The sequence below is a fragment of the Pygocentrus nattereri genome, chromosome 6 (assembly GCF_015220715.1).
Source record: "Pygocentrus nattereri isolate fPygNat1 chromosome 6, fPygNat1.pri, whole genome shotgun sequence".
In the NCBI taxonomy this organism is placed as follows: domain Eukaryota; kingdom Metazoa; phylum Chordata; class Actinopteri; order Characiformes; family Serrasalmidae; genus Pygocentrus; species Pygocentrus nattereri.
The window spans coordinates 32,543,180-32,569,825 of NC_051216.1; the positions used below are offsets into that span (position 1 = coordinate 32,543,180).

General features: G+C 38.8%; 2 protein-coding genes across 7 annotated transcripts in view; both read right to left on the reverse strand.

Annotated features, from left to right (window-relative positions):
• Positions 1 to 534: 534 nt before the first annotated feature.
• Positions 535 to 14,235, reverse strand: ildr1b (immunoglobulin-like domain containing receptor 1b). Its single transcript, XM_017695214.2, has 8 exons — positions 13,248 to 14,235; positions 10,254 to 10,424; positions 8,028 to 8,177; positions 7,571 to 7,690; positions 6,463 to 6,609; positions 5,234 to 5,359; positions 4,222 to 5,075; positions 535 to 2,380 (listed from the first exon to the last, which is right to left on the reverse strand). The coding sequence occupies exons 1-8, from the start codon at positions 13,300 to 13,302 to the stop codon at positions 2,342 to 2,344; spliced, it is 1,662 nt and encodes a 553-aa protein (XP_017550703.1). The 5' UTR covers positions 13,303 to 14,235; the 3' UTR covers positions 535 to 2,341.
• Positions 14,236 to 16,321: 2,086 nt separating this feature from the next.
• Positions 16,322 to 26,646, reverse strand: part of ildr2 (immunoglobulin-like domain containing receptor 2) — a 33,318-nt gene continuing 22,993 nt past the window's right edge. For 3 of the 6 annotated variants that reach the window (XM_017695213.2, XM_017695209.2, XM_017695207.2), the window contains 6 exons: positions 24,212 to 24,358; positions 23,590 to 23,751; positions 22,964 to 23,077; positions 21,090 to 21,288; positions 19,429 to 20,089; positions 16,322 to 18,212 (listed from right to left, as the gene is read on the reverse strand). In XM_017695213.2, coding sequence (XP_017550702.1) covers positions 18,177 to 18,212; positions 19,429 to 20,089; positions 21,090 to 21,288; positions 22,964 to 23,077; positions 23,590 to 23,751; positions 24,212 to 24,358 — 1,319 coding nt within the window. In that variant the 3' untranslated portion in view covers positions 16,322 to 18,176. The remainder of the gene's footprint in view (positions 18,213 to 19,428; positions 20,090 to 21,089; positions 21,289 to 22,963; positions 23,078 to 23,589; positions 23,752 to 24,211; positions 24,359 to 26,646) is intronic. The other 3 variants (XM_017695208.2, XM_017695211.2, XM_017695212.2) reach the window with 3 other exon arrangements.

The window sequence follows — 26,646 nt, forward strand, 5'->3', positions numbered from 1 at the left end:
GCTCATCACCCCCATTTTTCTTGATTTTTTTATGGCTACTTGTGTGGTTTTATCTGCCAAAAACAAACACATTTTCCAGCAGTTTTAAACCTCTTTTCCGTTACTATTACACAGTATTTTTGTCACTGTGACCCTAGATATATGTAAACTACCTCTGATCTGATTGACTGCAATGCATTGTATCTAACTGAATGAGAAAGCAAGGCTGAAACACTCCTTATAACGTCACTATCAATGGGTGGAATGAAATTGTTGCGGGTTGAATATGTGGATATAGGCGTGTAGGCAGGGATATCAGTTTTCATGACATCACAAAAACAAACAAAAACAAACCAACAATGTTTACATAGTGCATCAAACATATTTTAAAAAGCAAGGAAAATCTGGTTTTCCATGATGTAGTCCTTTCAAATGTACGTTTCTACAAAAGCGGCACAAATGAGACACTAGAAATCATTTCTTCTCAATACCGTTCATTTTCCTTGAAAAGGAGGAGAAAACCTGTCAATTTTGAAAAAATCAACTGCACAAGCATTATGGTGGTTCCGATTTCCATTTGTTTATTAATTACTAGTCACAGATAATGTATTTAAAAAAGACAGAAAGTAAGCACACAAATGTGCCCCACAACTATACTTCATATGTAACCACAGCCAGACTGCTGTACCTAGCAAAATATGTGCAATATTAGTTAAACAGCTAATCTGAAGCCATAAAAAATGACTCCACTGTTAAGGAGCCAAAGGTAACTGAGGCACAGGCTGAGGTGAGGAATATAACTCAGTGCTTGTGCCGACTCGCATGTCGCTTTTTAATATTTGGGATGTACACAGGCTTCAATTTGTTACCACAGAGTCTGAATTTGGCCACACAAATGTATGTATTCATGTCCACATTCAAATGACCTCTAAATTCCTTCACAGCTGGCTCAAGTCTCCACTTTGACTCTCTGAAACAAGCTGCCTTGCTTCTAAGCACACGCAACACACAAATCATCCCCTTTTCATCCAGTGTTACTTTTGTGTGCCAGTGGAGCAGAGCAAACTGACGAGGAGTATTTACAGAAAGAAGAGAGAAAAGTAATAAATTGAAAATAAACGTAAGGCTGCATAAAAGTTGAGGGGGGCGGGGTGTAAATGGGCCCAGTTTGCAGACTGAGTAACTCTGGAGAACAAGTACAAGACCACACATGTGAGGGGTATTTTACAAAGCAAGACTTGTCAGTTGGCCTGTCCAACAGGAGAAGGAACATTCCCAACTTCTGACTTAATTTATCCAACTTACTGGGAAATCCTACTTTGTGGAATACCACGTGGTCTGAAGGTCATTCATAATAAAGAAGTCAGAGGAAATGTAGGGAGAAATGTAAGGCATACGTTAGAGGGGAATTCCACCAGCTTTTCAAAAATTCTATATCATTAAAAGGTTAAAATGTTATCAAAGTTATCTGGGTGGTCTGATGCAGATTATTCCATTCTACTTAAACTTACCAAGTAAGAATTGTTCACAGTGGTGGTTACAGGAACCAGACATCTGAATCGCTTAATGCTTCAAAAAATCTACCTCACAGAAAGTTATTACATGAAAGGGTTGCGAGTACACTGATTAATGAGAATAAGGCGTTGGCTTAAAACTTTTTTTTCCTAATCCATTCATGACAGAGAAGTGAATACAGGACGTTTTAAGGGAATATAGTAACAAAAGAAAACATTTTTTTCAGATTTACTATTCTATCATAACATTACATATGAAAACTCTGAATACATGTGTATAAGATTATATTTGTGTATTTGTGACATTACAATCAGGTTCTTAGTACGTTTTCTTAAACCACTCTAAAGGACTTTATACATGTCAGTGTGTGCTATATATATCATTCAAAAATCTGTGGGATTTCCATTAAACAAATGTATGCATGTAGTTTTCCTTCATATCAAAGACAAAAAAACCCACCACCAAACTGAACACAAAACAGATACATGTAAACACAAAAACTCTATACTGAAATTGAATCATAGCTTTTTAAGGCAATTATTTAGTATTAAATATTAGCACTGCATGACAGCACTCGAATTGTAAAAGCAAACAAATAAAATCTAAAAATAAAAAACATTTTTAAAAATTATAAAAAGGTAGGAAAATCTATGAATTAAAATTACAAAACTTTTAAAACTATCATTCAACATCCTCTTCTACCACTGGCCTAAGGCTGTTCACTCTTTGACAGTGACTTTCTACAGAAAACTTTGGAATGCCTCCCATTTACTGAAACTTGGCCATTCTAATTTAAGCATCCACTGAAGAGACTGGGTGAAAATACAGGATCAAGCAGGACAATGCTTCAGATCACAACACTGACGCCACTGCGAGAGCTCTTATCCTGAGAGAGAGAGAGAGAGAGAGAGAGAGAGAGAGAGAGAGAGAGAGAGAGAGAGAGAGAGAGAGAGAGAGAGAGAGAGAGAGAGAGAGAGAGAGAGAGAGAGAGAGAGAGAGAGAGAGAGAGAGAGAGAGAGAGAGAGAGAGAGAAGTGAATGGACAAAGAGAACAAAACAAGCGTGAAGAGCATTTGAGAGGTTGTACAGGAACATGAATGACAAAAGTGAACCATAGTTAACCACAAGGTTCATGCCTCAAAAATGTATGATTCTGTCTGAAGGCTATGTTTTTACCTCATTGCACTTTGTTTATGTAACTCATACAGAAGTGACATTATCAGCCACTGGCCCTATTAATCAAAGCTGCATGAAAAGAGTGCAGATCTGACCACCTTTATAATGAAGTATGAACCACTGTACGTCTGAATCATGAAACTTTCAAGTAACATGGAAACAAGCAGACATTTGAGCACAAATGATGAATGATCTTCAGTTCAGGAAAAAAAACAGGCTACAGCCTACCAACACCTCATTTACCTACCATTAATATGAAGCATGCCCTCTACTGACCAAACTTTATAGTGTTAAATTTATGATGACTGAAAAGAATGAAATGTGAAATACACAAAAGTTAAAATGGTACAATCATATGTTTGTGAATGTGATTGTTTTTCTAATATAACAAATTTAAATGTTTATTTTTTAGGTGGAGTCTAAAGTAGTATAGAACAAAAGCACAGTGAAATATGTATTCAAGTGAAACCTGGAATAGTTGCAGCACTCATTTTTTACCACTGCGCATGTAAAATAAGTGCAACCACTTTTTATTTTCTGTTTTCATATTTAGTAACCACACATCAAGCATTTTTCCAGGTTAAAACTATTATGCTAAAATTTACATACCATACTATCAGATGTTATTTTAAATTATACAGATACACTAAGGTGAAACTGACCAAAACTGGTGAAATTTGCATATGCTCATTACACAATCAGATTTGACCATACACAACTTTGATGAATACAGGCCATTGTAAATCAATGAGACACATTTTCAGAAGCCTTAATAACTACTTTAAAATGGTAAATGACAAGAGCCTAGCAGCCACTATCTGTAATGCCAGGGTTTTGACAGTTGCATTTTTTCAAAATTTTGTTAAACTAACATAAGTTAGTTTTGAGTATGCGATATAGAGTTAATTTTGTACCAAACATTTTAATTATAATAACTAGCAAAACAATAAGTATCAAACTGTTAAATATGTTCTTTTGCTTCCAGAATCAGTTCTTGTCTTCTGAGTTATGGCAAATTTCTTCAAGTGGGAGGTTCTTAGAAGAAGGTATTTTCCTCTTAGTGTCTATTGGTCAACTGATTTTGGAGTGGCAGTTGTACTGGCCCTTGGCCCCTTGAAATGATTCCACTGCATCAAGTGAAGTACTGTACAGACATTGGACAGTACAATTATGTACTTTGTACCTTATGTTGGGGGGCATCCTGCTTTTCACAATGTGGGAGTGGCTAAGGGTCAGAAGAGCTGTTACTCCAAAATCTGTTGACCAGTAGGCACTCAAAGTGAACTCAAGACACACCAGCCCATTAAACAAGAGAACAGCAAAGCAAAAGAACATACTATAAAGTGTATATAAAACCTTGTATTAATATGCTACCTAAAAATGAGGATTAAAGGAAAATTTGGGTGGTAGGTTGCAACCTAGCTAACTTTTATTGACTTTAACGTACTTCATGAGTGTACTTTGTGGCTGTATATCGACAAAAATACATACAGGACCAATCACAGGTGTGTGAGGTTGTCAATCTTAAAAACTTAATCAGAACATCACTTACCGAGTTGGTCCTCCTACTGTGGCCAGCCTGGATCTCAATGGAGGAGTAGCTGGGTGGTTTCTCAGGCCAGCCTCTGTCCCGTGAGCTTGCAGCTCCTCTGTGACTGTCCTCTTCTGAGCTCCAGGAGCCACGGCGAGGATTTGCCCGCTGCAGCTCCTCTATCAGCTCATCTTTGCTGCGTGCTCGTGGGCGTGAGGGACGCTCTCCACCTGAACCTCCCCTGCGTCCCTTTGATCCCCTCCCCCGCCTGTCGTCCCAGTCTGAGTCGTCACTATGACTGCGCAGGATCCCGCGCCGTGATGACCCAGGATCCCGCCTTGAGTCATCACGGTAATGGCCTGTACGGTTGGAGCTACTGCTGGACTGACTGGAGAAGCGCAGTGCCCCACGGTTATCCCTTGGGGCTCTGCGAGAGGGCAGGCTTGGGGCTCGGCCCACAATGGGGGGCAGCTGAATGACCCTGCGCTCCACGCCATGCACACCCATCTCATCCAGGGCTGAGAGCATACTGGGTGGCCCAGGGGTGAAGGGCACAGCCTGTGTTAGTGGCTGTGTGGGCTGTACAGGCTGTGGTGGAAGGGCTATTTGCTGATGAGGCAGAGCTTGAAGAGGAGCTGCCACATACTGAGGCTGAGTCTGGAGAAGTGGAGCTCCTACATCCATCCCCCTCACCTGATTCTCCAGGAAGTCCAGCATCTGGTTGGTACCATACATGCCACCCTGCATACTCCCATGTATGCTGCCATTGGCTTGGACTCCATGTGGAAGTATCATAGGAGGCCCAGGTTGGGGTGGAGGCATAACCATTGGCCCCATTGGCATATTGTGTTTAGAAGGGTACTCAGAAAAAGATCCTGTGAATTGAATATTTGTAAAAATTAAAATCAGAATCAATGAACACACTCACTTTGGTGCCTCACGGACTGTGAATGAAGCACCATTAGTGTTACACTATATAGGATATTAAAACAGTTATAAGTAAGAGATACACAAGCAAGATTTTGTTATGGACCTGAGTAGAGCAAAGGGTTCGCCTGAGAGGACCCATTAGAGCCAATGGGAGAATAGATGGGTTGGCCGTGGAGCCAAGGAGCCATGGCTTTCTGAGCTTCGCGCATCATCCTGTGTTGCATCACCACTAAAAGTAAGACAAAAGAAAGAAGGGAAGAAACAAATGAAAAAAAGGAATAAAGGGGGGAGGGGTACATTTTGATTCATTAATATACAATTCAGCAATAAACAATGATATTTTATCATGGTTAAACAGCGTTATGCATGACAAAGCAGAACTGTGACAAAATACAATGTGATAAAATAGACCACTGTTCAATAAATCACTTATCATTATATATTATATTAAAAATCATAACGAATAATTATTGCACCAAGCAATGTAGTTCACCAACAGTAGACTACAACTGCCAAACAACTAGCTTTGCAGGGCCAGATGTGGTCTCTTAAAGAGAACATCTGTGGACAACCACAAGAAAATATGGGCTAGTGATGGTGGGACCATAGACTTATTAGGGTGGGAACAAATTGACAATGACATATCTAAACCAACCCAACACCTCATAAAGGTGGACCTTATAGCAGGCCTTATGGCACATCTCAACAATGTACATTGGACAACAAATTTCTCGTTAGTCCATAAATGTAAGTTAGCATGGCTGAAATGTCCCCTCAAAATACTCCAAATAAGAATGCAGATGTGTGCATGTGCAGAAAACACTTTACATGCTGTAAAAATAAACATTACTTCTTCTAAGGAAAAAACACTTCATTAGCCAACTATAGTGCTTCACTAGATAGCTTCATTTGCTCCTGTTATCCATTACACCTGATGTTAAAAAACCCAAGACTAAAGGAATTCATGGTGGGTTTTAGAGGGGGGCATTCCCTTGTTTGTGGCAGGTTTTGCCACAACTCTGTACCAAGAGTGTAACAAGTTGTCAGCCAAGGATTATTCCAAAAACAGCACAGCGACTTAGATTAGATTATGTGTAGTCATATATGCAAATGGAGTACTTTACAATTACATTTTTGAATATGGCTGAGCCAATGACATCTTAGAACTGGGAATATCTGATTTCTAACATAAAATTTCACCTTGTACTTTGCAAAGCAAAGGTGATGTATATAGAACTTTCCTGCCATCAAACTGGCTAGGCCACTAAATTCTGATGGAAACTGCAGAGTAAGCAGACAAGTACTGGTGAGGGTGCGGGCTGATTTATTTACTTTTCTCTGGGCAGCAGCATGTCTTGGGACAGCAGGGACATTGTACATAGCAGCAGCATTTCTGAGGACAGCACTGACAGCAGCAGACACCGAAGAGTATGATCAGCAGCAATGCCCCAATGATGATCAACAGCACTGTCAACCAGTCTGAGGGAAGGAAAGATGACATAGTATTACATTCTATTTGGCAATGACCTGTGCTTATTAACAAGTGGTTAATCTCATCATTTAAAGTAAACCTGAATTCAGACTTTTTTTACTTTATTAATTAATGGTTATTTTAAGCACAGCCCATTGTGTCATATTAACCAAAAGACAAGATTACTGTTTCTCCTTAATCTTTTGCCCTCCCACCATGAAGTGAGAACACATGCTCCTGACTGCATATACATGCAACGGCATCTGGTTGGCCTGCTGCAGACAACTTCCTTTCTTCTCGCCACTTTAATTTCCTACTTTCAGTTTTTGGAACAGTTGTAAACTAATCACTTATAAGTTAATTCAGCTTTCATTTTATACTTGCAACCCTTGCTCATTTCAAATTGAGTGAGGTAGTTAAGATATCTGCGACGGTATCTGACAGTATCTGTTTTTAAAAATGTTTTACCATGCTGCAATGCTGTGATGATAAAGCAACCTTCACACACACACACACACACACACACACACACACACACACACACACACACACACACACACACACACACACACACAAGTTTATTGTAACAGTAACCCGAATTCTCTCACCTTTTGCTATGAGAATATTAGAAAAGTGATTTTTTTAAACTTTCTTTTTTATCTTTGGATTTTCTTCAAAAGTCTGATTCCAAGTTCATTTCAGAATGCCTGCTGTTCACGAGCCAATCAAATCAAAGAAAAAAATCCTGTCCCGTCCACAATCATTTCCCGCCCATCAAGTTAAGGAAAAAAGTGCATTGCATTCTGTTTTCCAATTCACTATGATTTTAAGGTAGCATGTCAAATGCAACAGTTAGTGGATGATCAGTTAATGTGTTGCCATTAAATTATCCTACAAATCAGACCTGTGTTCTAAGAGAAGAATAAAATAAGCTTACAACTAATTGTAAGCAAGTACTAAGCTTCTTACGGTACACAATGAGCTTGATTTCCTTATCAGAGTCTCCTACGGTGTCTCCAGCTGCATCAATGGAGCAGAAGTACATGCCATTGTCCCACCACATGACCTCAGTGATGACCAGATCTGCTTCTGTAAATAAGCACAATTACACCAAATAAACTCAACCAAACTTACAGGAGCACAGTGGAAAGTAAAGTTTCTACAGTGACAACAAGTTAGTTGTTCAGTGGAAGACACCAGAAACACATGTACATTGTTTGATTTTGCTGAAAGTGATGTTTCAGCCTAAAAACAAATTGACACAATTTTCCCCTTAGCCCAAAGATCCCAAACAGGCCTTAGTTAACTGGCTACATTTAGGGTTTTTTGATGAAAACTGTGTCATTTTTTTTGTTTGGTGTTTTTTGTAGATTAGGAAAAGGGTTTCCAGTATTTGTTTAAATGCTTTAGTCAGCACTAAGCTCACTGTTTTGGATGGTGATCTTGCGTTCTCGATAATCTGCCCCCAGTATGGGTTCATTAATGCCCCTCTTCTGGATGACCGTGCGGACAGTGCGTTGTCGATCTGGGCAGTCGTTGGCTGGGTCCTGTCCCAGAGTCAGAGCTGCTTGGTAAGCTAAACAGAGACAGAGAACATTCACGATTAACTCACTGACTTTACATTACAGTAATATTAAAATGAAATTCATGGACTACAGCTGAGCGTTTACATGTCCACAGACTGAATATTTACATGTCCGATGGTTGACATAACATCCAATTTTTTTATTCCAAACTGCATAAAATGAAGACAGTACATTCTTTGAAAATATAAAAAATGTATAACATGGAGCAGATTAACTGCTTTTTCTACAAACGGTCCACAGCAAATAATTTTTTTTTTCTTCAGCAAATGACCCAGTGTCCTCTGCTGTGACATGTACAGCGCTGTGTTAAAGGTTTAAGTCACCTGAAAACACATTTATATTAAAAGCTATTCATCTGGTCAGTAAGCGTTTATTTGCTCAGAAAAAAAAACGTGTTGGTTGGGAGCAATAGTGAGAAATCTAGAGCTAAAATTTGTTCTTCAAACTATAAATATTTATTCTAATGTTATATAGTATAACTAGAAACACACTTGCTTGCCAGATGAACGGTTTTAAATCATTTGCTTAGGTGTCTAAGACTTTCATGGTACTGTACGTGTGTGAGCTTTGCGCAGTTGAACTTAAATTTAAAAATATTACAGAAGGGTCTATTTTATGAAACTAACATATAATACTTAACTGGACATTTAAATTAAATACTGTCTGATAATTTGATCCCGCGACCCGAACCCCGGAGAAGCTGAAGATAATGGATGGATGGATGGTTGGATGGATGGATGGATGTCCTCTGCTATGAATGTACTATTATTAATTATTATTAATACATAGGTATTATTAATTAACTGAATTTAAAATTTGAAATTAAATAACATTGTCACTAAAGCTACTTTGCATGACATTTTAGCGCTCTGTTTATGTAACCCAATGAAATAATCAATTATCATTATAAAGCAACCAAGCTTTGTTTTCATACATGTGACACATTGTCCTGTTGTGTGTAAACAAATAAACAACAATTTCTGTCACAACAATATATGTGCAAGTGCATTTCATGAAGTTATACTATGTTTATTCATGAATACTTATGGCTGACTAAAAAGCAGTCTTGGGTCAACTTTTCAAATATAAATAACATGATTTCCTTATTTTAAATAGATCCAAGAAATTACTGATAAAAAACATACATATTTTATTAAGACTGCTAGATTGATGTAAAAGCAAAGAATGAAATCTGAATGGTCATTTCAGACATTACACATACGAAAATACAAATTTAATATAAAAATAAATATTATTTTGGGAAAATCCAGGGTCGTAGTCAGAACAGTCCAGGTTCAAATGGCCAATACGAACAGATCGCAAGACAGATATGACTAACAGAATGCAGAGAACAAACATTCAGTACACAGGATACAATCAAAGACTAGAAAGTCAAACATCAAACAAACAAAACATCCAGCAAACAAAGACCAAAACAGACGAGGGCAAAACACAGGACTTATATATCAGAGGGAAGACGAGGGACAGGTGGAGACAATCAGGGGCGGAGTCACAAAAAAAGGGGGCATTACTGAAAACAAAAACAAAGAAGCACATGGACAGGACTGGGAAGTAAACACAACAGGAGCACATGGACAGGACAGGTAGGGGCCAGTCGTGACAGTGGGCCTCTTTCATCAATATCTTTTTTTTTTTTTCTTAAACGTGTTATTGAGAAAAAAGTCTGTCAGATTTATGATGCGTTTTTAAACCACAGAATTCACACCTTTGTGCTCTTGAGGGTGTAGATTCTGTTCTTACCTAAGAACAAATCCCAGATAACAGTCAGAATCTTTGTGAAAACTATATAAGTGGGTTTAAAGAAGAAATTTAATCTTAAGAACGGTTGGTGAATGAGGCCTATTGACCTCAATAGTTCCTGAATAATTAGACTGCAAATGTTTGAGTTGGAAAATGTTTACCCATGTATCTGTTCAGATTACTGATATAGACCACAATGAATAATGTAGATAATCAGTGGCTGTTATCTTAAAGGAAATTAAAGATAATTAAAAATGCTGAACCACGTTTTCTTTGGAATTGCTCAGATCCTCAGTACAGTGTACCTGTTGAGTAATACTGCAACACTGGGTCCAGGCAGAAGGACTTGTAGCGCCATGTAACCAGCACATCCTGTTGGTTGGCTGAAGTTGAGTAATCACAACGCAGGATGATGGAGGCAAACAGAGTTGTGCTCCTCTCTGTATAGGGAACTGTCACCTGGATGGCCAGCAGTTCTAAAGAGTACAGAGAAAGACACTTTCAAATCTCAGAAAGAAAATATATTTCAAATATTGGCCTGTAATACATTTTCCAGTGGCAGACTTAAACCTTGGAACTTTGGATAATGATGGAGCATACAAATAAAAAACATGATGACTGTAATTGTACATAATGGACAGTAATTGTTTATTAATGTAGAATAAAAAGGACTGAATAAATATTGTCAGCAATCCTGTAAGACTAACTGGTTCCTCATTTGCTCTGGGTGATTCCAGAGCTCTACTGTATATCAAATCATGTTCACCTGACTGACATTCAGATGCTCCTGGAGGCTTGTTTAGCTGAATGAAAGCCAGAATTCATTAAGTTTTACAGTGCAAACAGAAACTGAGGTCCTAGATCAGACCTCATGTTCTGAGAAGCTTCATGAATACAGGGCCTGTTCTGTTAAATTAGGACTTTGCAAATAATTAAAAGCAAGTCAATGTCAGGGACCCTACCAACAAGAACCCTGTTAACTGTAAGAGGAAGAGCATATCATTGTAAACTACGAAGATAATAGAATACTCTGTTTAAAAAAGCCCCAGCAAAATAACTGAAGTGTAAAATAACTGTTTTGTATTGTGGTATTTACTAGACTTGAATAGTTTGCAATAACCTGTAATTTTTAGAATTGCAGTTATTCTATTACATTTTAATTACAATGTAGACTGAAATACTATAAGCTAAACAGCATTACAAGATGTAATACATGTTTTTTTTTCAATATTTCCAGTTAGGACAGCAAGCAGTTATTAAATGACGTACAGTAATTACTTATATTTAGTAATTCCTTGATCATTTATCTCCAAGATTTGGCCATCACATTTCATATAAGGGGCATTCTGGGTGTTAATTTTATTATAACTTCATTCTCGATGTTATACAGCTTTCTCAGTCATTAAGGAATCATCTACAGCTCTGTTCATTATTCTGGACACATCTAACATTTCTTCATTTTTCTTCACCTACTAATTAGCTGAAATCGAAGTTTAAGAGTCATAACAGAACCGATTCACACATTTTTTTAATTGAAAACCACAAGCTCAAACTTTTGTATTGTAATTCTAAATGTCTGAACACTAGCACACAGTACTAAGCAGCCTGAGAACACCTTTGAATCATTTAATTTCCAACATTATTCATTTTTTTGTGTCAGGAAAAAACAAATATACAAATATAATGTACACAGATACCTCAAGAACTACAAGCTCGCTAGATCCCAATAAAAAAGTCTTAATACTTAATACTTCTTAATACTTTTTTACTGTATTTTTGTTTTTATTCTAATGTTATATAGTATACACAACACTAGAAACACACTTGCTGCCAAGCTGAATGGTTTGCCTAAGATTTTTCACAGTATGAGTATTACATATTGAATTTTTCAGTAATTAGTGTGCCCTCTCTTTTCCTTTATTACCGCTTCCATTCTCTTCTGGAGACTGGCCTTCAGTTTTTTTTTTAAGAAATCTGCAGGAATATTGTTTCATACTTTCAAAGTTCAGATCAGTTTTAGAAGTTGGTTGCATTTTATGCTTCTCCTGATCTTTATAATCCTAATTACAAAACCTATTCCTTACTTATCTCCAGTGTCCAGTTTCAGTGTTCTAGTGCACATGTTCTTCTTTGTTTGTCTGTTTCTTTTTCTCAGTAACATCTTCTCGATCCTTTCAGACTCATAGTGGTTAGTTGTCTTCTCACAGTGGAAGGATGGACAGGAACACCTGTGGACTTTTTCAGATCTCAAGCAAGAGTGGAGCTTGATTTTCTCCTCTCTCTCAAAGATGAAAGCTTTCAGTGCTGTTTATCTGATGGAGACAGTCTTGGTGCTGTATGAGGTCTCTCTCGTGGTTGTTAAGAGGCCCTTTTTTCTCTTTATCTTTAACTTTTTTTTAATCCAGTTTTGAAAACAGCTGGATTTTCCATCTGTTTTCTTTTGACTTTGTCGCTAGTTCATCTTCTATCTAATCTCCTCAGAAATATCTCCTGAAAAAGAATAACTCACACTTAAAGGCTGTTTCAACTCTGAATTAAATCAATGAACGGTGGTCCCTGACTTTTTGCAGTACAGCATATGTCTTTGTGTGGTTAAATTAGAAAACTGCAGTAAGATAAGAATAATGACTACAATGTGACAGACAGGGACTGAGACGGAACATTAACAGGTCAGTAAGAAGAACTACTTCAGGTCGGGTTGTGTACGCTCATATACACACTTAAAAAGACGGTTCTTCAAGGGTCCTTCAGTACAAGTAATGGCTCTATTTAGAACCATGAGTTCTATATAGAACCTTTTCGTGATTAAATGGTTCTTTATATTGATGGAGAATGTGTTGTATATGGTGTTACAGCACCAAAAATGTTCTTCTGTTGTCACAAGATTGCCATCATAACAATATACAATCTCTTTTTTTGGTGCTATATAGAACCATATACAACACATTAAGAACCATGTATTCATGATATGGTTCTATACAGAATGCATGGTTTTAGATAGAACCACTACTAGTACTGAAACACTCTTGAAGAACCACAGGTTTATGAACATTAGCATACCGGTCTAAAGCTAATGAGAGCACAAATAAATAAACAGAAGCTACAGAGCCTCGGTGTCTATCACGTGACCACGTTATACTGAGCATGTTTGCTCCTGTAGGTTTGATAATTAACCTCCTCAAAACTACATGCTAGATTTTACACTGAAACTACAACATTCAGGGACTTTTTCGAAATCTTTACCCACCAGCTGGTGGTCTTTGTTCTTGTTAGTGAGTGGTACTAACGGGCTTGTTTACCTGTGAGGTGAAGGCAGCAGAAGAGCGCGGCTACCGACCTCCTCCTCTTCTCCATGGCTGCGTTGCGTCACACGGAAGTTTCTCCAGGAATTGTTCATCAAATTTCAAGAAAGCTGACTGTTCTGCTTCAGTGAGTCATCTGACAGAGGCCTCCTCCATAGTCCGGCGGGGAGGTATTTCGAGTAAACACGCCGTGTCCGCTTGTGCACAGTACAGGTGTCTCTCAGTCTCAGGCCCTCAGCTCCGCGCCGCACCTCCCCCCACCCGCCGTGACGTCACCGCGAACAGGTGCTCGGCCCCACTGCGCTTTCTGCTCTGCGTTTCTTCGGTTTTTAATGCTACCTTCATTGCGTTTCATTGCCCCTGTGAGCCACAATTATCGCTGGACTTCATGAGAAGACGTGCATGAAAGAATTTACGGTCTGTAACCTCTGACTCTTCACCACAGGGCGGCGCTGTGCTGTTTGCTAACCCTGTTTGGAAGTCGAGGCCTCATTGCAGGGGTGGTCCTCTTTTCTCTACGCGTGGCCGATCGTGCCCATGTTGAATTCGAATCTCCTGGAGATCCTGCTGCTCCTCAAAACTTTATTTCCACTAAACCGCACTCCTTCTTACCCTGACCTCTCATATCACGCTGCTTCCAGGGTCAGGTGTTCTCGGGTTAGGATCGTAGCTCTGGAGGGTGAACAGCCTCTCCAGGGGCAGTGCTGGCTGGGCACCCCTAGCTGAAAAACCTTGACCTGAGATAAGGTCTGGTTATTTTCTGTGAAGTTTAAAACAATTTAGACCTGAAATATCTAGAGTAAACCCTCACCCCGCATGTTTATATCGCTGCTTTACTCTCCATGGTCCAGATATTTTTTCAGGAACTCTCCTCTAAGCTGCCGCTGCTGTGTGGAGATGACTTTGTTTTGAACGGAAAAAGCTGGACTAAAGAAAACATGTCACGGTGACAACATATGCTGTGCCACTGTGCCATATTTAAGAAAATCTATGGATGTATATTAAAATATGGGCAATGTATGTGAGGTTTTAAAATATATGTGCTACATATATATGTAAATATGGGATCATGGGTCATTGTACACAAACAGAAACCCCCCTTTTTTATCTGTCCATGAGTTACGGGTGTTACTGATCGCCATTGGCGTTACACGTAAGAAAAGTAACACCAGATATTTTAAATGAAATTTTACAAAGACGGCTGCTACTGCACATCAAACCACATTGTAAATAATATCCACTAAAGTGTGTAATTTAATCCACTTGTATTCTATTTTTTCAGTTACCTAAGAATAAAGTAGGTCATACCAGTGACTTCAGCTAAAAGCTTTATATGAAAACATGAGCTAAATGAGAACATCTCTCATAACTGAAAAGAGACAGTGGACTTACCATCTGCTTTCTTTAATTGATCTTCAGAAAATAGGTAAAAGGAAGTCAAGTGATGTCACCAGTGTGATTTATATATCAAAACATAAGATTTTGGTTATGCAGTAACACCAGTGACACGAGTCCTGGGAACTTTCATTATATATTTTGTAATATATATTTGGCATTTGTTTGCTGTATGTCATTTGAATCATCTATAGATGTTATGTATAGATTATTGCAGTTGAAATTCAGTCAAAATACGGCCTCATCCTCTACACATGACTGTGAGGACAAGCACTTCTGTGGTGCTTGGAATTCTATGTAATTGATTTAAAAACCAAGATTGCTAAATTGACGGTTCAAGAAGGCGCAAATGATAAAATAACTTTCTTTTTAAATATAAATCAATTGTAAACCTAACATGTTGTTTATGTAAACACTAGTGACACAGAAATGGACATTTCCATACGCTGACTCTAACACAAGAGCAGGCCTAAAGGTTGTGTAAAAATTCAAAACTGATATATTTTTTTGTTGAAAGCAGCCTTGACACTGTAAGGGGTCTTTTCTGGTCATGTCCTGTAGTAGAAACATTCTGGAATTGATTTTCAAACTTAGATAAAATACGAGGCAGACAATGACCAGACATAGATCTTATGCTAATTTTACTCCTTCTGAAAAACCTTTTGAAAAAATCTTTTGTGATGAATTTAGTTTATATATATATATATATGCAGATTTATATATATATATGTTAAATCATGAAGGCCTGCGACTACCTGAAAAGTTGTGTTGTATGTGGCTGGTGCAGTATTATATTTGCCTATTAAAGGGAAAGTGCTGTGCTTATTAGCCCCCCAAACATTAAACTAAACAAATAAATACATAAATAAGTAAGTAAATGAGCTGTTGTTTAAGTCTAAAAACAGCTATGGCATAAGTGAAATTTGTGGGTGGGACCATGATTGACACCCTTGCAATCTCCTTTTCATCCCCATCTCTACCTTCGGTTTCACACTACTGTGTAGAAGATGTGGAAGGAAATTCAAGAATGGCTCACAATCATATAAATCATTACACAAACAGCATTTTGTGTGTGTGTAGATGTTTGATTCCCTCTTGTCTGCCATACAGTCCTATGCAAAAGTTTAAACACCCCCAGTCAAATTACATTTCTTGTTGAAAATAAGTACACATCAGAAAATGAGAGCACTGCAAAATAAACAAATAAAACATGAAATGTGCCATAACTTTTGCACACACCACATTCTGTTTAATTCTTTTCCAATGTGTTCAATTCAGTAAATAACAGCATTAAATAGTGCAGAAGTGGGTTCTTTGTACAGGATGTGTAACTTATTTTCAACTCAGAAAACCAACAAATCATGTATAACTGAACATGCTAAAGTGTGAGCTGAGAGCACCTGCGAAGTCCAGTGTCAGATGTCTTCCAGCTATTGTAATCTCATTTCCTGATAAAGACTCATGCTTTCCTTTGCAGGGTCCTGTCCAGTTTCCTGCTTTGCTTTGGCTCAGCATTGCTGAAAACATGACCTGCTTTTCCGAGCCACTTTTGTATGAACCACTTACTCAGTTTACCGCACAGCATAATTCATCGTATATGCTACACGAGGCACTATGTTTCTGCATAAAGAGGTGTGCGTACATGTAGAATGTGTATATAGTAGGGTACACTGATATGAGATAACAGGCATGTGTGTTTTATCGTGAGTACACACTTCTTATCAGCCTTCAAATTTAAACAAATATCACAGCATTAAATAAACAAAGTGTTTATATCAAAACAATCATTACTTTAAACAAATGAAATACTCCATGGCACTTTATCAAAACCACAATCATTCAGTGCTGCCATTGCAGACCAGCTGATTAACAAAGAAATACAGACTCACTAGTGCAAACATAAAAAGAATAAAAAGAATACAAAACAAATAAGCAGTATTCAAATACAGTACTTAACCCAAACAAGGCCCTTGAATGGAATTAAAACACAGAGGCATTATGAGGCATTTTCAGTTTATGTGGTTTTGTGCACCTGTAGAATGAGCTAAGGGAGGTTCCTCTGTGTCCGCCTGTCAAGGTTCAAACACTGATATGTCCTAAAATGAGATGAAGGAGTGAACTTATGGCTTGGAAGACACCAAAACAAAGCACAAGCACAGATATGTCTGTCTCACAAAGCTTAGCCGGCTCGCTTTAAGCTTAGTTCCATCTAATCCTGGATTTCTGTCTCACAGCAGAGGATCACTTTCTACTGAGTTAAATCACCTCGGAAATGTAGTATCTTTTTTTTTTTTTACAACATATTGTCTTGCTCCACCTATCATGCTCCAGAGCAGGTTCAATACAAGATTTCAGATAGAAACGGCTATTGGACCAATCAGTGTCTTTTCAGGTCCCTTTTTTCTTAGTGACATTTGTCATGGAAGCCTATTCAAGACAAATACAAGAGAAAATAAATCACCTATGATTTTTTCCCTTCTGTGTTTCTGGCAACACTATGTCAAATTGTTGACTTACTATCTAGAAGTGATTTATTTCTTTAAAATACTGTATTTGAGTCTCAAAATATTGACTATTTTGTAAAAATAGACTTACTATCTGGAAACATTGCTTTATTTTCACAAAATACTGACTCGAAATATTGACTTATCATCTCAAAATATTCACATAGTATCTCAACTGATTTTTTTTATAAATATCAACTTAGTATCTTGAAGTAATGACTTATTTTCTCAAATTACTGACTGTCAAAATGATGGCTAATTTTCTCAAAACACTCACTATCCCAAAACAATTACTTTTGGTCTCCAAATGTAATAACTTACTTCAATGTTGCATGAAATAATGAAATTTTAAGAAAATAAGTAATTATTTTAAGATATTAAATAATAGGCAGTCCTTCCTCTTCTAACTGCAAGAGTGGCCTTCTATAGTTTGTGGTGTCAATCACATGAAAAATATCACGTCTCAGTGGATGAAACACCAATTTTGCCCCAATAAGCATTAATGGTAAGAGTAAAAGCATTTTCACCACTATAGATGCTTTACTTTCTACATATTCACACAATATGATTTATTTTTCGAGCTTTGAAAAATAAGCTGCTGGACTGCTCATGTTTCATTTGTAGACATCACACTTTACATGTATCTGCACAAGCGTTAATCATAGCTGGTACAACAGAGTAATCTGTAAACTGGCATTGCAAAACGAGTTAACTGCGGCTACATTTATTTGTTTTTTTGAAGCTGAGTCCAGTGGACAGGAACCCTGTTTAAACTGAATGTGCTTTGTGAGACAGACCCCTGAACATGCAGTAGTGTGCACATCCACACAAACACAGACATAAACACAAATAAACAAATGTAAGAATTATTTTTTCTCAGTGAATTCCTCTTCATAACACACAACAGGCTCCAGTGTTATTATTTCACAAGGAGTGCTCTGCAGATTGATGCATTCTGCCTTGTTAATAGTATGATGCCTGTCCAGCCTGAGCAGCATGGCGGACACTCTTGGGCTCTTGATTGACTTCAAACAATGAGGGAGTCTCTGCTTAGATGACTGGTCTGTTAAAAAACACCAAGAGCCACATGTTAGAGACCCCACAGACATGTAGCTAAAGCCTAAAGGGTAATTCCACCAAATGTTCAAAATTTCTGCATAATTCAGTGGTTGAGATGTAAACTTACTGACTCAATAGAAACCAGAGGTCACAATGTCTACATTGGCCATTTTTGAATGTAATGTTGATAGTTGTAAAACTGGGGAATCCGGGGACTGTTTTGCCTTAGAACACTCTGTATGTACCTCTCTGCTAAGAACAGATTAAAAATAAATGAATTAAAATACTTTTTAGAACGACACTTCAAAACTGTCATAAAACAATGTCTCAGGCATCAGGCATTGCATTCAAAACATTGAGCAGAAATTTCAGTGAGGGAGCTTTTAAAGGTTTCAGACATCTGGCCCTTGTCACCATCACTGGGAACTGTTCTGACTCTTTAAGTTAATCTAGAGCGGAGCGTTTCACATCACACCATTCTGAATGACTGTGTTTGCATCTCAACCATTATGCAGAAATTATGAAAAATCTGCGTAATTCCCCTATAATTAGTTCAAGGGTCTGCAGCACAGAAGCCCATGCTCCATTAGTAAGACCTGTTAGTGATGCACATTAAAATATATGTAACATACAGACCTTTAAAAACAGTAATACTTGTCAACAAACATATTTGTACACCATCAGATTCTTCAAAATAATACATCTGAACACAGAATCTGTAACAATCAATATACAGTTCTTTTTATGTGTGATCTTGTAGCTCATTTTGGATTACAGTTATATACAAATTACAAAGGCTACAAAGACTTTTAAACACTGACTGGCCCCAAAATGTCCACCTCATGCATCCTCAATAAATATATATAATACACGATTACTGTTGTGCTAATTAATACTGTAAGTCAGCTTAAAATATCCTGTTTCTGAGGGCCTCATTTTGAACCTTTGGACTTTAAATGATTTCTGCTCTGAGGCTCTGCAGTAAATTCATGTGTGTGGAATGCCATTCAGCATTAACTCTTCATGCCCCTGAAACTATGAAGTATTCCATATAAAAGAGGTGCTTCCTTAAGTACTTTTAGTCTTTGGGATTCTTACACATACGGTTTATCTGTAGTCCATTTCTGTAGCATAATTCTGCTGGCCCGCATCTGCAACTTACTGATCCAGCTTCAGCTTTGCTGAGGCTGTGCGATAGCAGCTCCTTATAAGTAACTCACCAGTTTCCTGGGTTTGTCCCTCTCCTCTCTGCGCTCCTGGAGAGTGTGGGACATGCTTTGACCAGGACGAGTGTAAGAGAAGGGCCGTGCCCCAGTGTCCACCATCCTACAGCGCTCCCGTTCCACAGGCTGCTCAGTCCGATATCGCTCCACCTCGCAGTATGGAGGCAGGGGGTCATCCTCATCAGGGCGGTTGCTTGGCGACCGACTGTAATAACAGTCACTGCTCTTCTTAGAGCTGCCCTTCGAGGGTGTGTCACTATCCTCATCGGCCCGCCGGACCCGCTCCCCCCGCTCCCTGGCCTTTCGTTCCAACACAGAAGACAGATAGGCATCGTCATATGACTGTCTACGAGGGGCGTAACGTTCGCTGTCTCCGGTGTCTCGCCTCTTTCGTGGAGAAGGAGGGGGGCTGCGCCGCCGCCAGTCATCATCGTCATCATCATCATCATGGAAGCGGCGTGGGCCATCACAGTATGGAGAGGGCAGGTCACGGGGCCTGAGCTCCATGTCGAAATCTCGCTCGTGGTCACGAATGTCACCCCTGCGGCCTGCACGTGGGCCATAATTCCTTGCAAACTCCTCTAGCTCATCCAGAGAGCCAGTGCGGCCCCTGCTGTCAAATGCTTTCCTGGGCAAATGCTCTGACCGGCAGTTCCACCTGCACAAAACGGGCACAGTAACATTAGTACACAGCCTAAAAGTCGTTACACAATAAACCTGATGTGAATAAACAACACAAAAACCCAGATACAATGGTTTTGGGATTTTCTGGAAATTGTTCCACCACTAAGAAAGTGAACAAATGGCAGAATGTCTTGAACTGACAAAAAGGTACACTTTGCTTTTCACAAGAAAACAGTGAGACTGGTTAGACTAAAAGGAGCACAAAGAGTTTCAGCGCCTCATCCAGGAGCTGAAACTTTAAGTGCTTGTCTGCAACTCACTTTGAGCTGCTTTTGGAGATGCCAGCATCATTGCACTTATGTTTACCAAAAAGTTCTGGTTGCTGGGACATAGCCCATTAGTTATCTTGATTGTTGTCATTCCAATGGCAGAGACAACCACAATCGGACAAAGTAAATTCATGCTGCCTGCTAAAGTTGGGAAAAGCCAAGTAGAGAGCGGAAATAATAATGTCATCATGTTTGTTCTGCAAGTTATCATCATCTATCATTATTCTGAATAAATTTACGAATGCCTGAATTAATTGCACTGTGTGTGAAGTGTAGCAGATCAACCAAGACATGTGTGATGTCTGTAATTTCATTAGTTTGTTCATCTCTGTGTGATAGAGACTGTTTAGCTGTTTAACTCTCAAATACAGTAAACACAGTATAACACAGTAAAGAAAATCAAAACAGGTGATTTTACATTGATTTTAATGTTCTATATGAGTATCAGTGAATTTGTACAGTTTAGATGCTGTGAACATAAATTACACAACTACATCACCAACTCTGTATTGGCCGTATAGAGTTGTCAAGACTTGTGCATGTGGTTTCTTATACCTTTGCATACTGTTACATAAAAAATGTATTTATTATCTTTGTAGCTACAGAAAACTAATGAATTAAACTTCAGACCCCAAATTTATATATCAGGTTTATGTAGGACTACTATTAAAAAAACTGTGGCACTCAGGCAGAGAGTATTGATACCTGCTGTCATGTTGCTCCAAGGTGCGATTGCTTTGATAGTGTGCAGGCCGGAGGACATGACCTGTCGAGATCATGCGAAGTTGTGTGTCGTTGTGGTCACTGATTGGTGGCAGAGCTTTCTTCTGAACCTGCCGGTAGGTCTGCCTGAAGTCTATATCACCATCATGCAGGGAGCTCAGCTCTGACATACTGCCAGCTGCTGACACAATAATATCTTTATGAAGGCACAGTCAGCTTTTCATAGTTACACTAAAAACATTAGACTCACATTTCTGTAGCCATTCACAAACAGGTTTAGATCTCCTAAACTGGCTATTTGTAAAACCTATTCTCATTGAACCATTAGTGCTATGTAATATGAGGCGTGCTACACATGAGTAGTATTCAGTTCAGGTAAAACAGCAGGTAGGTATTAAAAAAACAACAACAGATACATCTAATATTCACACTTAAAGTCTTCCTTTACTGATCTAACAACATTGGTTATTATTTCAGGGTTACAAATGGTGAAGTTATAAGTATGTTCCACATAAGCATGATGACATTGATTGTGATGAAAATTGCTGAAATTTGATGGAAATGAGAAGTGAGTAAACGTTATGTCCTATATGAAATAATGTGTCCCATATGTGACCTAGCTTCCCCTGATTTTGGATCAAGATGGCAAGAGGAAAAGATCTAAAAGTGACTTTGAAAAGGGTTCATTACTGGAACACAGACAGTAGGAGACTAGTGAGTAGTGTTTCTGAAAAAAAGAAAAGAAGTGACATCTGTATTTAGATCTATGGGAAAGACATGATCACCTGTATCCTAAGATTATACATTTCTATCCTGAAGGGAGTGATCTCTTACAGAATGACAAGGTTCCCATCCACAGGGCATGTGGAGTCACTGAATGGTTTAATGAGTATGAAAATTATATATATATATACCCTAAAGGGAGCAGCCGAAAGAAGAAGAGATATATATATACACACACACACACACACACACACACACACACACACACACACACACACACACACACACACACACACACACACACACACACACACACACACACACACACACACACACACACACACACACACACACACGGCTGCACGGTGGTGTGGTCGGTAGCGCTGTCGCCTCACAGCAAGGAGGGCCTGGGTTCAATTCCCGGGCGACCAGGGTCCTCTCTGTGTGGAGTTTGCATGTTCTCCCCGTGTCTGCGTGGGTTTCCTCCGGGTTCTCCGGTTTCCTCCCACAGTCCAAAGACATGCAGTCAGGCCAATTGGACATACTACATTGCCCCTAGGTGTGAGTGACTGTCTGTCTGTCTGCCCTGCGATGGACTGGTGACCTGTCCAGGGTGTATCCTGCCTTCCGCCCGAAGACTGCTGGGATAGGCTATGGCTTTCTCTGTCGCCGTATTTTAGACTGACATGTTAGACAGCACTTTTTACCACCATTATCAAAACACAATGTCATGGATCATTTTTTGGAAGAATAGTATTACGTCTATCCACTACAACTCCAGAGCCTTAAATTATCTATGACAAGATGCATTGAAGCTGGTCTTATGGCTCATGATGGGGCAACTCCTGATTACGAAATATTACGCTGTTTTATACTTTGTTATGTGTGTATCTAAGTACCTATATGTAATAAAAATGTTCTAAGCCTAACATTAAACCCAGCCCTAACCGTATCCTCTGTAAAATTAAATGGTTTTGCTTCAGACAATATGCAACTTTTGTTATATAAAGAAATGACATTTCAGGACGTTTCCTGAAAATGTATGAAAACAAACACACTCACACGCACACACACACACACACACACACACACACTGACTGCTGAGAAACACTGCTGACTGCATACAGGCTTACATGGATGTCCGGCCCGCTTGGCCGTCTGGAACTGTGCCAGGTCCCTCTCTATGTAGTACACAACTTTCATAGCGTCCTGACCCTGACTCTCCTGGAGACGATAGCCACTGCGCACTGTGGACACACACATATACGCTGTGTGTTGCTAAGATGTCCTGATTATTGCCAGTGTAACACAAATTCACTGTGCACTGTGGATATACAGCAGTGCTTTACTAAGAAATCTTACAGGCTCCAGTATTTAAACAAACTCACAGCCTTCTTTTGTTTTATTCCCCTATTTTATCTCTTTAAAGCTCTGTCTGCTTATTTGTCTTAGCGGATCTGTCTATCGTCATTAAGAACACAAAAAAGACCCATTTATTCAGTCTGAGATTACAAAATAAAAATATAAAAGTATCACTCTGCGCTGCCTGTAATTAAGTCCAAATGTGATCCAGGGACGTTAATGATGATGAATGTGAGCAGAAATGGAGTAAGTAGTATATTAGAGCAAAAAATGCACAGATCATGCAGGTCACATTTAAATCTAGCTTAAACCTTGTGAACAAATTAGTCTAGACAGCTTCAATCATTAGTGATACTCCTGGGTTTGTTTGTACCATTTTGTGGTCAACCTCACTGACCTCCAGCAATATTGTTCTCCACCGAGGGGGGCTCTGCAGTCATCTTGGGGTCAATGAGAGCTGGTGCTGGTTGAGAAACCACTGGAGCAGGAATGTAATATGGAGAATACATGGCAATCTGCGGAGGCTGTCCACTCTTAGCCATCTTCCCTGCTTCGTATACTGAAGAGGAATAATGTCATCAGGAGCAGTGCAAATTTCCCATAGGTAATCATATGCGAGAACATTTACATGTATGCACACATGTGTATACTGGGTGAATGTTTGTATGTACATGCCTGCGAGTGTTTATATAGATAAACTACAGGTCCAAAAGTTGACATGTCCAATGACATTAAGAGGGAGTTTTGTTCCTCTTTGCTGCAGTAACAGCCTCTTCTGGAAAGGCTTTACACTGGATGTTGGAACATTGTGAGGATCTGACTGCCACATGAGCATTAGTGAGGTCAGGTACCAATGTTGGATGATTAGTTCTGGATCACAAATATCTGTGTGTGTGTAACTTAACTCCTGTGACTGAATTCACTAGTTAGAAGGGGTCTCTAGATAGTTTTGGGCATATAGTGCATGTGTGTGTGTGTGTGTGTGTGTGTGTGTGTATGCATGTGTATGAAAAACCTACAGTGCTTTGGGCAGCAGCAGGTATCAGGACAGCAGCAACAACGCAGGTAACAGCAGCAGGAGTGGGGACAGCATTGACACCAGCAAACCCCCACCAACAGCAGGAACAAAACACTACCCAGTACTACTGACCCCACGAACACCCACTCTGAAAGAGTGAGAGAGAAAGAGGGAAAATGAGCTATAACTGCAAAACTGGGCCTTAGAAATGTTCAGCTAGTTTTAGTTTTACCAGAGGAAGTTCTATAAAGTAATTTAAAAGGAACTTATAAGGCCTGGTAATTAATCTGAGTTAAAATGATTGTATGTTCCCCAAATGAACACAAAAAGCATTCAACATACATTCAACATACACAATAAAAAGGGGCCTAAAATGAGAGTACTAAGTACTAATGAGAAATGCCAATAAAGACCAATAAAGTCCTCTAGAGGACGTTTTATGTAAATACGCTGTGTGAGTGTGAAGAACCTTTTAAATATTTAAAGTACTTTTACATAGTGTACAGGCTCCATACCAATTTAAGGATTGTTCCTGGAACCTTTATGTAATGTGCAGGTTCTCTGAACTTTTAAAATAGGTTCTTTATCTCATTCCTAAAAATGATTCTCCAAAGAATCATAAGGTTCTTTAGGGAACCAAAAGTGGCTCTTACATGGTATCTTTTTTCTTTAATTGTAGCCTGGATGTAGACATCAGCATTACCAATGTCAGAAAGGTGCCACACTCAATGACCATAACAACATGTCACATGGCCACATTTGTTGGCAGTTTTTGTTGATAAATTATCATTAGAGTGATTCAAACAGGACTTCTATTACTGAGAGAGATCTTGTTTCAACTGCAGATTATTACAGCCAGACTAGTAAACACTACAGACTTTACAGATTCATACTGGATTAAAATAATCTAATGGATAATCAATTAAACTGCAGCACCTCCCCAGGTAAAACTAATCCAGCTGAAATAGGGCTTTGACTTATTAATCAGACATAACTCTTTTAAATCTTTCCAGTATAATCCTGGCCTCAGACTCAGGCTGAGTCAGTCGTAACGGAAATTCCTTTCTAAGCTCTTTTCTACATACAGGATATGAAGCCTCCAAACAAAACTACAAACCAAACGGGTGCAGATGATTCAGACCATTTACTCTCCTCCAGCTCCTTATCTCTAAAACCAGTGTCTGTTTCTGGACTAATGATGCACTTCCTCTGGGCGTGAGCTGAACTTTCAACAGCTTTCCAGCTCAAATCACATCCCAAGTGACTGTTGATATCCTCTAGCTGCAAAAATGAAGCACTTGTGGCTCTTCAGCAAACAATTATCAACTGCAGTCTAAGGTACTTAAAGGGCAGGTCCAAAGATTTTGCAAAATGACTTTGTTTACTTCTCCGTGATTGAATTAAAAAGATTTATTTTAAAATCGGTGGAATTTCCCACTTAAGAGTGCTGACTTGTTAGTATTCAATAATTTAATTGAGAAAGAAGTATGTTGTCACTGTCACGACAAAAACTTCTATCTTAAAAATGATACCTTTTCAGGAGAAAGAGGTAATGAAACACATTTTTTCAAAGTAATTTTTGAGCCTTTCTATTTACAAAACACACATGCAGCTTCAAACAACTTTACAAAGCCAGTCACAAGACAACAGAAACAAGCCACAATGTAATTGTTTGTGGAAAATACGTAGAGGGGATGGAATATTTGTCATGGAAAATCACTGACAAAAGTTGGTAAGACCACAGAGACTCACATTTTAGTAAGTTCATGGTTGAATTGGCTGGCTAGTTGGCTATCTGATGTCATAACTATACTATGGTAGTTTTCAGTTATACAACCCCAATTCCAATGAAGTTGGGACGTTGTGTAAAACATAAATAAAAACCAGAATACGATGATTTGCAAATCCTTTTCTACCTATATTCAATTGAATACACTACAAAGACAAGATATTTAATGTTCAAACGGATAAACTTTGTTTTTTGCAAATATTCACTCATTTTGAATTTGATGCCAGAAACACGTTCCAAAGAAGTTGGGACAGGGGCATGTTTACCACTGTGTTACATCACCTTTCCTTTTAACAACACTCAATAAGCGTTTGGGAACTGAGGACACTAATTGTTGAAGCTTTGTAGATGGAATTCTTTCCCATTCTTGCTTGATTTACTACGAAGCCACGCTGTTGTAACATGTGCAGAATGTGGCTTGGCATTGTCTTGCTGAAATAAGCGGGGAGGTCCCTGAAAAAGACGTTGCTTGAATGACAGCATATGTTGCTCCAAAACCTGTATGTACCTTTCAGCATTAATGGTTACAGAATGAATCCCTTACAGAATGATGTCGGTTTTTATTGCAGTGCCGCCTGAGGGATCGAAAGTCACGGGCATTCAATGTTGGTTTTCTGTCTTGCCGCTTACTTGCAGAGATTTCTCCA

Coding starts and splice junctions, on each gene's coding strand:
- ildr1b (XM_017695214.2), bottom strand. CDS start 13,302: ATGGAGAAGAGGAGGAGGTCGGTAGCCGCGCTCTTCTGCTGCCTTCAC. Junction 10,425..13,247: donor CTGCTGCCTTCACCTCACAG/GTAAACAAGCCC, acceptor TGTACTCTTTAG/AACTGCTGGCCATCCAGGTG. Junction 5,360..6,462: donor ATGCTGCTGCCCAGAGAAAA/GTAAATAAATCA, acceptor TCTTACTTTTAG/TGGTGATGCAACACAGGATG.